Genomic DNA, 16,753 nt, shown 5'->3' with positions numbered 1-16,753 from the left:
TGTGTGACTTTGCATCATGATTTAGTTTTAATATTTTTCATTATTCCTGTAAAAACTTACCAGCAAAACAGCCACCAATTCTGCTATCAAATTTGAGGTGGCAATGGTGGTCATAATAATACAGCATAATATGTTCTTCATTTTATCTGATCATCTGTTTATCATCTTCATAAAGAATGAGTTTAAAGACTGTGATGCAGCTAATACTTTTTTATGTACCTGCACAAAAACTTCTGCAGTTAATTGCGTTGGGGATGGTCTAATCTAAAGGACAAAATTGATGTTGAGATAAAGCAATTAACTTTACTTAACAATTAACTTAACTTCTGCAGTTAATTGCATTGGGGATGGTCTAATCTAAAGGACAAAATTGATGTTGAGATAAAGCAACCATTTGGCTTTATAATTGATGGTAGTAGTGACACTGGACTATTTAAAATGTACACTCTTAGTACCTGTGTATATGATGTCAACCACAACAGAATAACGGCAAATTCTTTGGCATAGACTTAATTGAAGGACTAGATGCATCAAAGGCTTGCACCATATTTGAAAGTGTTGATGGTTTGTTTGGGAAGTATGACATCTCATGGAATTCAATTACTGGTCTGTAAATTGAAAATATCAATACAAATATTGGGCATAAGGATTCAGTGGAAAGTAGGATTCTTGAAAGAAACCTCTCTTTTGTTACTGTTGACTATCCAAGCTACATACTTCATAATATGGCTGATAAAGCCTTTAGTTCATTTAGTGAGATCATTAATTTTGATGCTGAGGGTCATTTGACAGATCTCTCAGTATGTGTGTGTGTGATTTTATAAAACACCAAAAAGAAAAGAGGGATTTTAAATGAGTACTGTGTATTATGACTCAACCTTTGAATCTGTCATAGTTTAGAACTCAGTTTACTGGCTTTTCTTGAAGGAATGTGTAAATCATGAGTTAACAAAATTTATTGGGCTAAAGTGTTACTTTCTCTCAGAGAAACTGCTCAGAGGATAGTTTCATAAGATTTATAGATGCCTTCATAGATCCTAAGACAAAGGTTTTATTTGTCTCTTTTTTTGTTTATTCAGTCAGCAGTAGCTATCTTCACAGTGTTCAACAAATTTCTTCAGATTGAAGGACCCATTGATCTATCTGTTCAAAAGTGACAAATTCATGCACAAACTAGTTTTGAAGTTTATAAAGCCTTAAAGATAGAAGAAGAAAAAGTGGTTCATATAAAATACTAGGTCTTGGACTCCACAACAAGAATGATGAAGTCAAATAAGAATTGGCTTTATCACCAGAATCAAATGTTCATGGTAGAATCTACAGTGATGTGAGAAAACACCGTGGGTCAGCATCCAGATAGTAACTGAAATGGCACAGCTAGATAATTTTTCACTATTAGTTTTACCACCATTTCTATCATTTCATCTTGTAGAGCACTATGAGATCTAAAACTTAAGTGATATCATAAAATTTTGTTATGAAAGTTTATCAGTCAACATTCCTTGTTTACAGATAATTTTGGACCATTTCAAAATATATGACTGCTATTTTAGCCAAAGTTTCAAGGAGGCTTTGCCTGATTTTCCATACAACCCTACATGGATAGTATCACAACAAAGCACATTTTGGAGTGCAGTATAAAACCTCCCTGTGAAAGCTCTGTTTGTTAATAAAAATAACCATATTGCTTTATAACATTTTCAAAAAATATATAATTTTTTTTATGAAATCAGTAGATTTTATCACCCTAGAAACATCAATATAAAGTATTTAAAAATTATCTAGTTTCAGTTATAGGCTTTCATTATGTATAAGGTAGTTGAATATGCCTTTCATTACTGAAAATAAAATTGTTATGATGTGTACAACTTTTACTAACTGGTAAAACGTGATTGGAATTGTATTTCTCATAAGATGTTATGTCATTGGTGGTAAATATGACATATATAGTATGCTTGGAACTGCTTTTAATATACACTTTTATAATTCTTGACAATCCCTAAGATCATTACTATTGTCCTGATAAGAAATGAAGTGTTTAAAAATGTAATAGTCCTAATATGTTTTTGTTATGACAAGTATAACTGTAATTGTTGGAACATTGTGGTTACAAAAATGCACTGGCTTGTCTGTATACACTGCTGGTCAAAATCTTAAGGCCAATGAACATAAAGAAAAGATATGCATTTTGCATTGTTAGACCCAACCACTTATTTGAGTAGAGCTTCAAAAGATGAAAATAAGAAAAGGGAAAATAAAAATAAAAACTTTTTTAACATTTAATAGGGAAAATGTGAACACTATGAAATTAGCCTAAATACTAGCTGGTCAAAAGTTTAAGACCATACCTCCTGCTTTTCCTGCTCAACAAAAATGAATGTAAACCTGGTTCCTTTGAGCATTACTCCCAGACTTGTGCCTTCTTATAGAACATTAAATAGTAGTTATAAATTAGATGCAACACTGTGTAAAAAAAAATAAATTGATTAATTGATTATTGGAATATTGAAAAACAGTAACAATTAGTAATGATTTGTGGTCTATTTTCATGAGAGTCAAATTAATCATCATTTCAAAATTTTGATTGTTAGAATAATCATAATCAGTAACAGTCATAAAAATTAATTTTGGTTAGTTGATTACTTTTGTAAAATTAATAAATTAGTTTATGGGACACAAATGTAACTGATGCTCTTAGGTAGTTAACTGAATTGTGTAGTTCTAGATGTGTGTATGTATTTCATTATTGTCTGATAAAGCTTTTTCATGCACTCATGCAAACTTTCTTTATACTAAACATGAACATCTATTTATTAAGTTAAATAAACATTTAGTGGACTATTGATTATATGTCTTGTTGTTACAATAGAAAAAAGTGTCTTTTTTTTTTAAAGCTTGAAAATAGTAATTAAAGTGGGCTATTTGATTGGAATTGCAATTATTTCTCATAGATAAAATTCCAAAAAATATATTAATCTCAACGAATTTTTTTGGTGTTTGAGGATTGTGTATTATTGTTACCAATAATATAAATTTTCCCAGTTGTAAAATCAAATACATTTCACTAACATATTTACAAACTCTGGTGTTGGTGAGTTGGTTTTGAGTTTGTGAGATACAGCAAGGTTCTCCTTATCCCACTTCAAGCTGTAGACACATTATAAGAGTGAAAGTTAATCCCTTAGTATGGAGTAGCTGGGTGCTGATAATTTTGTCTAGTTGCTAAGGGACTAGATAAAGAATACGTTATTTAAAACTGTAATGGGTCCAGCACTAAATCTCTATGACAAGTGTATTTGCCATAACAGTTGGTGTTATATTTGAACATGACTCACAACACTTATGAGTATTAATCAAGTTTCTAGTGTTACATATTATAATTTATCTTGGACTAGTTTCCAATTTATTATGTTTCTTATGTTACTGTATTATTTTAAGATATTTGTAAACAAGATTGATACACACAATTTCATGGCCCGGCATGGCCAAGCGTGTTAAGGCATGCGACTTGTAATCTGAGGGTCGCGGGTTTGCATCCCCATCGCGCGCCAAACATGCTCGTCCTTTCAGCCGTGGGGTCGTTATAACGTTACGGTCAATTCCACTATTCGTTGGTAAAAGAGTAGCCCAAGAGTTGGCAGTGGGTGGTGATGACTAGCTGCCTTCCCTCTAGTCTTACACTGCTAAATTAGGGATGGCTAGCACAGATAGCCCTTGAGTAGCTTTGTGCGAAATTGAAAAACAAACAAACAAACACAATTTCCTTTCTTAATACAAATATATTTTATATACAAACAACAATTACAGTGATGATAATGGTTATTACAAATAATGGTTTATGTACAATAGTTTTGCAAACTACACTGAGTCTTCTACCTCGTCTATAACTGAATACTTTATCCATAGTCCAGGTCGAGCAAATAAAATCTGAGTTGATATTGTTACAGTTCCCTTAAGCTAGCTAGTTGTGTATTCTTGGCTGGCCTCACACCATTTACAAGCTGACTCTTTACTAATTAAGATATCCGTATAGAAATACTAATTTCTGAAGTTTATTTGCTGATGTTGAACTGTTTGTAATGTTCAAAATTTATAAAGTTCCAATTCAAATTTTGTAGTTTTCTGATTAATAAGTGTTAATCACAATTATAGTTTCCAAGGATTATAGTATAGTGATTGTAGTTGATCAACAATATTGTGTTACTGTCTTCCCACATATTGTGATGGCTAGCTTTTATACTCATTAGGCAAGGGTCTTGAAAGTTTTGACAGTATTCAAAGATATGCTAGTGTTTTTGTGAAACATATGTTGTTGACTCTTACTCTTGAGGAACTTCTACAAATTTAGAGTACAGGCAGGACTTGCACAATACATATTTAGCAATATACGTTACATGCATTAAACTGAAACAAACATAGATGTTAATATAAATGTATAACAGTAAATCTGTTACTCTTGTAACATCTCATCAAAAAACTCCTCATTCTTAAGCATTGGTTTATCAGTCTCTTAAGCTGTCTTTTATTAACTTTGGATCCCCCACTGGTACTGCAGTAAGTCTACGGATTTACAGTGTTAAAATCAGGGATTTGATTTTCCTCAATAGATTCAGTAGATAGTCCTGTTTGGCTTCAGTATAAGAAAATGCACACATTATTAACTTTGGTATAAGCTGACATCACGCATGAACAAAATGAAGAGACAGTTAAACTACGTGAAAGAGGAAAGGTATGTAAAATACAAACTTGATAATTCACACCACATGAAGGAATACCACCAAACAAATTTTGTGAGAAACTTCATTACAGTATAAGCAGTATAGTATTCAATAACAAATATGATTTGTTGATAAACAGATTAAAACAACGTAAAAATGTATGATAAATTTCTTTTGAAATCAGGAACTATGTTAAGTGCTCTGCATAATAAAAAATTAGGGAATTACAAATATAAGTAATAATGTGTTCGACTGAACCCGTATCAAATTAAGCTACACTGTTTACAAAGTACTGTTTTTATTTCTTTCATATTTATTTTTGAAAGTAATAATGGTACTTAACTTCTTGAATTACATGTGTATCTATACATTACGTACACTTCTTTCTTTACAAGTGAAAATTATTTTCGATATAAAACAGCTCACTAAAACCATTTGTTTGTAAAGAAAGTAACTAGAAGACAACTGATATTACCTGGATATACATACTATGACTTTTTATAGTTTCATTTAACTTGATATCAGAAGTACCACTTGCCTCTCCTGTAAAGAATGAGAAACACAATTCTTTCTTTATTCATTCATCAATATATGTGAAATTTTTATTCACTTAAAATTTGACACTATTTTGTCTTCCCCTTGACCCATTTACCACAAGACAACAGTTGACTTGCCTTCATGGTATTCTGTCTCTTTGATGTTTAAACATAAAACTTATTACATTTAAAGTGTTTCCATCCATGTGATTCCTTCTTTCTGATAACTTTTTTTCTTTACTATTATCAGCAATTTTAGATATATCTTTGAGATTTTTATTACCTTGGATTGTTTTCATGTATGTTGTCCATATAACTTATATGTTCCCCATAATTGTTCTTATAACATTACTTACATAATTAAATGTATATATGTGCATGCAGCATTTGTAAAGGAGTTGATATGATGAATTTTGCTTGTTATTATTTTGTAAAATTTAAGCACATGAAACATATTTTTATAATTTGATGAACAGAGAAATTTCTACAGTGTTTACAAGAAAATCATTTTACTTCTAGGCCCACTTGATGATAAAGAAGATGTACATATGCAAATTGTGCAAACTATCTTTAAATGTCTTACTGGACAAAAGATGGATTGTCCTCGTTATGGAAGTCACTGGGAGCAGATTGGTTTTCAAGGTATTACTGGTTGTTAGGCTAACATAACACTTTACCATAGACTGTCACTTTTCTTTGTGGATGATTTGAACTTTCCAGTAGCATAAATGAAACTACTATTTGTTGTCATATTCAATTACTGCCAATGTAATTTTTGTAGAGTATATAACTGTATGCTTTATTTTAACACCTGCCACATGAACTAGCTCAGCATCTTTTAATACTGAACCTATGATTTTCAGCAAGGGGGTCATTTAAAAAAACAACAATGATATGGGATTATTTTGATAAATCTTAATGAATGAAACTCAGCACAACTTCTGAAATAAATGAGAAAACTAAATATTAATGATAATATGACATGATGAAATCTATATGGATTTTGTTATGGTGGTGCCTTACTAGGCATTATACCGTACTTCTTATATTTAGTATTTGTTGCAGAAATGGGATTTTAATTCGAGAATTACTAAAGAAATCATCTTGTAATGCATCATGCATCTGCTTCAACTTCAACAGTGCATATGTGAGCTTTACTCTGCCATTAGTTTCACAAAATATTGGGGCTAATGATTTCATATACACAGTTCTAATCCCCATGTGTGAAGTGAATGACACTATTGTGTCCATGTTATATTTCACTGTCAGTGCAATAACCAGTTGAGAAGTCTATGATTTAGCTAGTATGTCAAATAAGTTCTTCCCTTATCTTACTTACCCATGGTTTAGCTTAATAACTAATTTTAAACTGTCATATTCACAATCACTTCTAGAATATTTCAAACGTTTCAATGCTGTATCATTTTACTTTACATTTACAAGCTAACTTTTCCATGTTTGATCTTATGCTCTTGGGTTAGATTGTGGGTCCATTCTCAGGTCTAGTCCAGTGACCAAGACCTCAAACTTTTCTTAAATTACTTCTTCTTTATCCACATCAAGATACTAGGTTGGCTCATGTGTTAGTTGTTAAAGTAAAGGAAGTCATGGATGGGAACAGATTCAATGAATGAATAAGTCTTTCATATTCCCAGTTATTTTTACTCAGTTTCAGTGTGTGTGTGTGTGTGTTTACTGTTACTTATTACAGTAGTATTATTTTCTTCCTCTGTTATTTTCACACACAAATAGCATACACAATTATAAGTATAGTTCAAAAATTATACCCTAATTGATAAAATTAATGGTTTTACTACTTAATACAGTTATATTTGATGGTATTTTAATATTTTTTTTACACTTGAAAAATCTAGAAACCCATTTTAAATTATCATCAGTTTTAATGTGGAGAAATAAATATAGGATTATAAAATTCATTTGGTGGTTAGCATATAAGTGAATATCAACAGTTGCCCTTTAAATTAATTATCCTGTGTATCATTAAAAGTTCTGTGTGTTGGCTAGAAAACACAAAAACTCTGAACATAAGTAGAGGAAAAGTCAATAGAAATGTTGATCTCATCCTTTGCAATGAACCAATTTTATTGTGATTTTTGTATGAAGTATAAAAATATTATATTTATCTTTCAGTTTTTGCTTCCTAAATGAATATCAAAAGTTTTTTCAAGTAAATGTTTATATCTTATTTTTCATTATTTATACTATATCACTAAATCTATATATTATCATCAAAATACACTGCAATGAAATGTTTAAAATTAATAAATGAGAATATATATACATACCTTTTATCTCTTCATAGAAAATTTGTGAAACTTGTTTTTTTTAATATGCATAATTCTGTATCTCTGTCTTTTCATTTATAGTTTATTTTTAATTTTATTTTCCAGTTATTTATCTTTTATCTGGTTTTTGCAGGGCTTTATCATCATTATATGGTGACAACCACTTAGACATTCATTACATTAACACATTGCACACGTGAATGAGATTATCTTGATTATTTACTTTTACTGTCCAGGTGACAACAAGTTAAACTTATAAAAATCATTAAGACTTTCAAATTTGACTTTTAAAACACATAATTATTTAAACTTTAATAGTAAGACCTAAATACAATGTAACTGCCTCTTTAACTGTAGCATACTTAGGCAAGAAGTCACCATAAATGCTATACTTGATCAAGGAGACAAGAAAACTTACAACAGTTAGATGCATACTCTGTGGATAAATGTATGCCAATTTCAGATTAGCCATTTGTGAAGAAAAGTGCAAACTGATCTCTTTCTGAACAATATATATACTTGTGTCTACGAGCATATGCACATAGTAGATCTCAAAACAAAGAATAGAAGGAGAGTGTGGCACCCATTCAGGGCTGGAAAATTTATAGCTGTTTCCCAGACAAATCAGCTTGCAGAATTTGATAACATGTGTAAAGTGGATTAAACATACTAGTTCACATATATGTAGAGATGTAGCCTGCCAGCTTGTGGCCAAAGCTGAACCTCTGCTGAAGTCAAGTTTTGCGATAATCATCACATGACATGAAAACTAAAGAAGTTTAAGTATTTTTTTTGAAAAGTTTCTTTTGAAGTAAAGGAATTATAATGTAGATAATATAAAAATTCAAATTATACTTTGTAATGTTAAATTCATTTGTACATATTTAAAGAAAGGGATTTAAAAATGACACAGGGAGCCATAAGATTAACCTAGTGCCGTAGACGAGATAACTCGTCCAAGCTGATCGGTAACACAGTGCCACGGATGAGTTAATTCATTCTCAATACTGTGTTCTCAATGTGTTTTTAGAGACATGCATTTGACCTACTTACAAATTGTTTCACTTTCAATTCAAAATGGCGTCACGAAAAAAGTTACAAAATGAAGAAGCATTAGAGTTGTATTTTGAACTTGGTTTGGAGTTGCCGTAGCAGCTGAAATACTTGGCAGTCAACAGGTTAAAGCAATGAAAAAAATTAGAAGGTGTGAGTAACATGACATAAATTCATAATGACTTAACTACACAATAAAGGATTCGTAAACAATTACTTAAGCAAACCTACAATAAATTATGTTTTCTAAAAATACTAAGTTTAACACTGGTGCTTTATATGTATCCAAATCATAATTCTCATATTAAATGTAAGTGAAACAGTCATGTATATATCTAGCAACATGACAGCATAATACAACACCATTGATAGGAAACAAGCACATGTAATGCATTAAGTCAATATTCCCACAGGTTTTATCATAAACCTGGCTGCACAGTGGGAGAATATTTATTGGCTTGTGTACAGCACATTGGTTGCAAGGAGAGTTGTCTAAAGTAATAGAAGTGAGAGAAAATATTTATGAAATGGCTCTGTACAAAGTCTGGGTCAGTCCAATGAACTTGGGAAGTATTTAGATGATAGTTATCCTTCTGGGGTGGTCAGAATTTAGCAGTATTGGTGTAAAAAGTAAGTGCTTATAAATGTGTGTGTGTTTTATATATTATCACCACTTAATCATAAATGCTTAATTTTTAGATATTTCTCTTAAAACATAGAACAATAAAAAATGTAGAGAAACTACAATTTCTAGTATTTACAAAACTGATTTGCACTTGCCCATCATACTTGCTAAGCTTCACCTCAGGGGAAGACAAACTTGTCTTCATTTGTACATATTTAAAGAAAGGGATTTGAAAATGACACTGGGAGCCACAAGATTAATGCAATGAGAAAAATCAGAAAGACATAATGACTTAACTACACATTGAAGTCGTCTTTGTAGATTTCAAAAATGCATTTTAGAAAACCAAAAAAAATTATCAATTTAGTATACTGGTACACAAAAAAAAAACCTGTAGTTTATATGGCTTTCTGACTTAACTTATATGTTGGTTTCAAAACATTTAATTTCTGTTCAGAGTGAAGACTTAGTCAGAACGTTTCAACTCTCTCAGTTAGTCTTTGGCTTTCTCCTTAAAGCCAATTACAAATAACTGTCAGACTTGCATAGCTTGGAATGTCCTCATTCTGTTGGTTATAAACATGTAGATAAGAGAAACAGACATGAATAGATATATTAAATATTTATGCCACTGTGATAGAATAAGTACATTAACTCCCAGATATTCAAAATGGTTCACTACCTAATAAATTTCTGTAGTGCCAAGAATTACCAAAGTGTACTTTTTTGGTATACCTAGTGTACCAAATGTTTCCAAAGAATGTAGTAGTGGGAGGACTATTCGGTTTGCTAAATATATTGATATCTTAGCAAATCAAAAAGCTGGTAGGTTTTATTTTATATCGTATCTTGTCAGTGTCTGAAATTTGAGGTTTTAGTTCATTAACAATTATAGATGTTGAATGGTAGGTGTAATACAACTACTATAAACTGACAAATAAGACAGAAGGACTTTCAGTATATAACACACACAAAATGATTTAGCATTTTGTTTTTAATATTTCTTATGAATTAAGAATTTGAAACATACACTAGGCACCGCATACACCTGGTATGGATGTGGTGCTGTTTTCTTGCATGTTTTTCTCTCAGTGGGGATCACACTTTTTGGGTCTTTTTTGTTTTTGAAGGTTCCTTTTTTCTATCCCTTGCCCTGGTTCTTTCACCTGTTCACTGTGGGATTCTAGGTATACATGTGAATGGAGATAATTTACTGTATTAGGAGCTGTTATTTCCTGAACTGAACACAGATTTCTGATAAGTACTTCCCACTTTTCCATCCCACTGAAAATGGGTACTTCCTTTTCTGCCTGATCTCAAAGCAAAAGTTCAATAGGATCAAATAAAAGAAGTCACACATGTCAGGAGGATGTATCACACTTCTGTTGGTTGAGGATTGTTGCAAAACAAATAACATGCAAGATGAGGTTGAACCATGTTGATCATGGGGTATGTGGAGATTAAGGCTTGCGGGATGCAAAAAATATTTTTGTATATAGAAGGCAACACTGAATGAAAACAGATATGGATGTAAGAGGAGGTAAATACCTATCAAAAATATATTTTCAGTATAGGAAAATAACTTTTTTTCTTGAGAAGTGAGTATGAGAACTCTGGCTTGTTTGGAGCATCCAAAGCATAGGTAAAAATAAATGTGTATTTCAGACCTATCTGTGTTGAATTAGCACTTTTAGTGAATTTAGGTATAGCCCTAGGACAAGTGCTCACTGAAGTAAGTTGGAATCTTTTCTTATTTGGTTCAGTCTTAAGATCAAAAAGTTCATTCACATTTTGGGGTTTTTTAACCAGCCAAGTTGCATCTCTTAAACCCAAAATACTTTATTGTTCATTTCATTTTTCTCACAAGTAGGATGGGCTTTTGAATAGTTATGAAGTTCAAACTTTAAATCAGCTCATATGTATTAACACTTGAGGCAATACAACATTATGATATTCCTGAAGAAACTTGCACAAGTGTAACAAAAGGAATGGCCATTTCAGTCAATTGCCAGTTGGTATTTTGCTTTATTTTTTGTGAGTTTATTTCCCTGTTTGAGACAATTAACTATTTACTGTTACCACATTTTCTCCACTGTGTTAGATGTGTACAATTCTGTTTTGAGGTATGATTGTTCTTCTTCCTATTAACAAAATTTTCCTTACCATCTGGCTGCAACCTGTGCATATATTTTACAATGTACAAATAATTTATATGCAAAAACGGCTCGTTTGGGTTGAGAAAATATTTTACATAGAAGAGCGAACAACGTTTCGATTTTCTATGTAAAATATTTTCTCAACCCAAACGAGCCGTTTTTGCATATAAATTTCTCAACAAGTGGGTTTCTCGACATCACTGAATGTACAAATAATGTTTACTGTCCAACTTTGTGTATGCATTGTGTTGCAATGCACTGGTAACACAGGCTTGTGTATTCACAATGGCAGAAAGGTGATTTATGAAATTTCAGGTAAGAGTCATCTCTTTTGTCTTTTAGTTCAAATATAGAACTTTATTGTGATATCTGGATGACGGTCATTTCAATGGATCCTCATTTGCTTTAACCCTTTCGGCACGGTTGGCAACCACAGTCGACTTGAAGGCTTAGCGCAGCAGGCGACCTTCCTTTATTCCTGTTATTCTTATGTATTGAATTTAACATATAAAGTATTGGGTACAATCACTGAATATTTCAGGGAGTTTTGTTGAGTTATTGCCGAGATATCATGCTTTGAGTACTGATACCGTAATTAGTTGAAGTATCAAACATACATATTCAGTGCCATGCCAAACATTAAAAATTGTTATTCAGTGTCGAAAGGGTTAAATATTTATGCCACTGTGATAGAATAAGTACATTAACTCCCAGGTATTCAAAATGGTTCACTACCTAATAAATTTCTGTAGTGCCAAGAATTACCAAAGTGTACTTTTTTGGTATACCTAGTGTACCACGAAATTCCCATCTGGGATATGGCTCTGTAACAAAGTATGGGATGATCAAATAAACCTTATAGGTATGTGGATATTAGTTATCCTCCTGGGATGGTTAGATTTAGAAATATAGGTGTACAATATATGTAAGTGCATATGAATGCATATACATATTATTATTATTACATATTCATAAATGTCTAATTTTTAGTTATTTTTATTAAAAAACAGAACAATAAATATATAGAAAAACAATTATTTCCAGTACCTGTGATGTCACAAAACTAATTTGCCCTTGCATGTTGTATTTGCTTAGCCTTGCCTTAAGACTCACTTATTTTCTCAAGTAGAGGGGAAACATAAATTAATTATTGTAGATTTCAAAGATGCATTTTAGAAAACGAAAAATTTATCAAGTTATTATACTGGTACACATAGTTAGAAATTTATCTTGCTTTGTAAATAAGCTATATGTAAGTTACAAACTTTTTTGTTCAGAGCAACAACTTAGTGAACAGACTTCAACATTTCCAATAAAAGCATGGCTTTTTGCTTCAAGTCAGTTTCAAACAAATATAAAACTTGTGTAGTTTAAAATGTATTTAAAAGAAGTAGAAGTGACTGGAGGAAATATTTCAAAAGGATGTAGTAGTGGGAGGGACTACTCTGATATGTTTGCTAAATATATTGATATCTCATCAAGCCAAAAAAGTGGAAGGTTTTTGTTTTTATGCTAGTTTGTCATTGTCTGAAAGTGAAGTTTCTAATTTGCGAACCACTATAAACATTGCAGGTTAGATGCAATACAATTATAAACTGACCAATAAGACAAAAACACATGTAATGTGATACACAAAAGAGGTATTTAGGATTTTGCCCCAATGCTCTCATCACAGCAGCTATCTTTCACCTTTATTTACAGACCTAAAGGACTTATAAAATCTGTTTATTAACATAGGAACAATTTTATCATTATATTTGTCATTAGACATTAGTATTAGGCCTATTACATTTCTTAACACTAAATTCCCTAAGGATTTTCAAGAATTAAAATAGTTTGTAATAATAATAATAATCCAATGACAATATATTTATCATAACTATTGCCAGCAACAAGTTACACTCAATCCAGAACTCTTACAAGCAAGCCTAATACCAATGTATTCTTACAAGTATAATTGTGATTGTTCTTTGCTGGCTTTTAAAAGGCATGCACACCATAATAAATTTATTATATTCTAATTTATCAAAATATAAATAGAATAAATAAATAAAGTTGAAGAATGTTAGACATTACTGATAAAATTCATTCAGATTGAATAAAAGGATAGCCAAAAATTTAATGATGAACAAAAATTACTATTTATTTATTTTGTAGTTGGTTCAAATTATTCAAGTGAAATAATGAAGGAGAATCAAGTCTACTGAAACTTTAATATAGCAGTCAAAACAGATCAACTAGTGATAACACGAACAAATGCTAGAAACTCTTTCAAACAAGACCAGAAAGTTAGTGTTATAAAAAGTACAGTAAAGCCTTTATCTGGGATCAACATAACTGCAGTAACTTAATTGTACAGCTCTAATATTATTGCTACAATCTTTTAGATCTGCTTAGTAAATGTACTAATTCTTTAGGTAAGTTCTCTCAGTGACAAGGATTCCAGTACTTTAAACTTAGTAATGTTATGGTCCTCAGCTCATAAGAGAATATCCTGTACGTTGATAATGATAACCAATTTTATATATTAAAACAAAAAAGTAAAAAATGACTAAATTTGTTTCTAATCAGTCAGAAAAAAAACAAGAGTATTCTACCTTTACAAAATTATCTTTCATCTCAATTAGTATGATAGGAAATACTTACAGTATGCTGCAATGGGAGCAAGTTTTAGTTCCTGAGGAACTCTTTGATGAAGTATTAAGAAGTACAGTTGATTTAAATCAGTATTTCAAAGTTGCAACTGATTTAAAATATTTTATTAGATAAAAATATGTAGGGGAATTTCCATAATGCCTAGTTAATTAAAAACTGAAAAATTTGAGATTTTAAGAATTATTTAAATAATCACTACATCATATACATTTATACATCAGAAATAAAGAAATAATCCATTACTATATAATATAATTTGTTATTTGACATATTTTTCTTTTTTTATATGCGTTATATGAAATTATTAACCAATCCTCAGTTGCATGGAAATCTAAGATTTTGTTGTGTCTTCTGTTAGGTAATGATCCAGCAACTGATTTGAGAGGAACAGGATTGTTAGGGTTGTTGCACCTATTGTACTTCATTCTTGACAGTTCTACTTCACAAGCTGCAAAGAAAGTCTACCAAATCTCTCAGGATGAAATACAGGTCAGCATTGCTAACTTGACAGATTCTGTAGTGATTGAAACTGTTTTTATGTCTAGACTGGTGATGATAACTAACAAGTAGTAACTTTAAGTCCCCTTAGGCTTCAGTTTAACACTTCTACGAAAAGACGTTTCTAGTCCTGATTTCTCCAAGCCTGTTCCCCTGGCTGTGGTTTCGCTAGATAGTAGATAGGGACAGTGGGAATCTCGTTAATCCATTCATTAATGGATTTAAATGGCAATTTCATTTAAATACAAAACTATTAGTCTAATATTAATAACCTTTCAAGTTGCTCTGGGGCCTATTAGGCCCCACTTTTCGAAGGAGTGTTAAAAGCCTTTCAAATGTGTGTGTGTGTGTATATATATATAATCATAGCAAAATAATAAAAGGCACTGATAAAACAAAGTCAGTCTGATATGTATGAAAAGCAGTTTTATTTTGGTAATGCTCAGTTCATCTGTGCCACTTAGCAACAAAACTATAACTTCATTTTATTGTCTTAAATGTGTATATGTAATACTTTAAATATTCATGAGGCTTGGCTTAGATTCCACATTTTTAGATTGTTTTGCATATTAGTGTGTGCATGTACGTAGCTTCATGTAGACAATTTAGATTTCTTGTCGAGTTTTATAAACATGGAAATTAGAAGTTATGCATTTTTATTAGGATTTTTTGAAGTTCTTAGGTTTTTATTGGTTTTTTTATTAAAACATTTTTCTTTCTCTACCCCAAACATAGTGCCTTTAGTCTTTTAATATTAAACTCAAACTCATCATTCTTTGATGAGCTGAGCAGAGTTAGTTTTGTTATAATGTGAAGCTAACTGTTTTGCTCAATTGCATACATTTCAAAGATTGCATCATTCCAGAATATCAGAGTGGCTGGTTTAGTCTGAGCTATATAACTATATTATTGCATTTGATTTCTTGATATGTTGTACCTGTTCCAAGAAGGTGCAGTTTAACAAAACTATTTTTGGTAATAAATAAGAAAAAAAATATATTGAAGCTGTAGGAGGCTTGCTTAATATAGCTTAGTAAGGAATTTCTTGTCTAATGTTCAGTAATTTATCTAATGCATGTGATGCCTATGTTAATTATTCATTGGTGATTTAGTCTTTGGCACTACATGTAATCTTTGCTGTCTGTTATCAAAATTTGACTCTCTTAAGTTTTACACAACATTTACTTGTCATTTGGCAATTATCATGATTTATAGCTCTTGAGTTTTACACATCTTATTGTTATCTGGCTATTATTACAATTTCTAGATTTGAGTTTGACACAACATTTGACTGTTATCAAAATCTAACCTTGAGTTTGACATAACTAAATCCTTTCTGGTTATTATCAAAATCTATCACTTGTGTTTTATGTATGTGATCTTCATATTAGTAAAATATGTTTTTCAAGTTGGAAGCCTGGTATTCTGTCAAGAAGAGGTTAAAAACTACAGTTTAAATGTTCACAGTAAAATTGTATTTCTTCTCTTTGGTTCAGTTTTACCTATTATATTGATGGTAATATTTTTACTGGTGTACGATAATAAAAATTTCCAAACGTGTTACATAGCATGTCCCAAAACTTTATAAAAGAGACTCATGTTCATCATTGGATACTACACTGGGGGAATATAGGGATCAGGAAAGTGGACAAAAAGGTCAAAGTGAACTTTATTCATTGTCAGACCAATATTCTGTGTCCTTTGTACTATGCAGAAATACTGGCTTTGCATGAAAATGAGGCAAATCGGATATGAATTTACTAAGATAAGACTTTCAGTCATACTTTCCATTAAACTGAATGAGACACCAAGCATATGGAGAATGAAATGAGTTTTCAGTATATTCCATACAAAGGCACACTTTCAGATCACCAGATGCAGTGCCTTTGGATTTATGTGTGATTGGACATTTGAAAAGGAGTGCTTGGAAACCTTCATCCTTGTACATAGTTTGACTATAGAAAGCATGCAGGGAGGAAGGTATGATATGTCTGGAACATAACAGCTTCAAAATGGATTCCTTTTTCCAGTAAGAACTAAGCAGCAGGTCTATTTTCAGAATCAGTGGTCATCAAATAGAATATTACCAGGCATGGTTGCATGTTCTTTAACAGTGTTTTGAGACTTAAAAATTATTTTGATCCTGTTGCTATGGGCTTCCTTTTCTGTACATGTTATGAGGTTTTGTGGGCTACATTCAAAGTTC

General features: G+C 31.3%; 1 protein-coding gene across 10 annotated transcripts in view; it reads left to right on the top strand.

Moving 5' to 3' along the window:
• Window positions 1-16,753, top strand: part of LOC143229159 (ELMO domain-containing protein 3-like) — a 146,997-nt gene that overhangs the window by 76,090 nt on the left and 54,154 nt on the right. For all 10 annotated transcript variants that reach the window (XM_076461076.1, XM_076461072.1, XM_076461078.1 and 7 more), the window contains 2 exons: window positions 5,774-5,896; window positions 14,408-14,538. In XM_076461076.1, coding sequence (XP_076317191.1) covers window positions 5,774-5,896; window positions 14,408-14,538 — 254 coding nt within the window. The remainder of the gene's footprint in view (window positions 1-5,773; window positions 5,897-14,407; window positions 14,539-16,753) is intronic.

The sequence above is a fragment of the Tachypleus tridentatus genome, chromosome 10, assembly GCF_004210375.1.
Source record: "Tachypleus tridentatus isolate NWPU-2018 chromosome 10, ASM421037v1, whole genome shotgun sequence".
Taxonomy (NCBI): domain Eukaryota; kingdom Metazoa; phylum Arthropoda; class Merostomata; order Xiphosura; family Limulidae; genus Tachypleus; species Tachypleus tridentatus.
The sequence above is the reverse complement of the archived record's forward strand: the minus strand, read 5'-3'. Positions and strand labels throughout refer to the sequence as shown.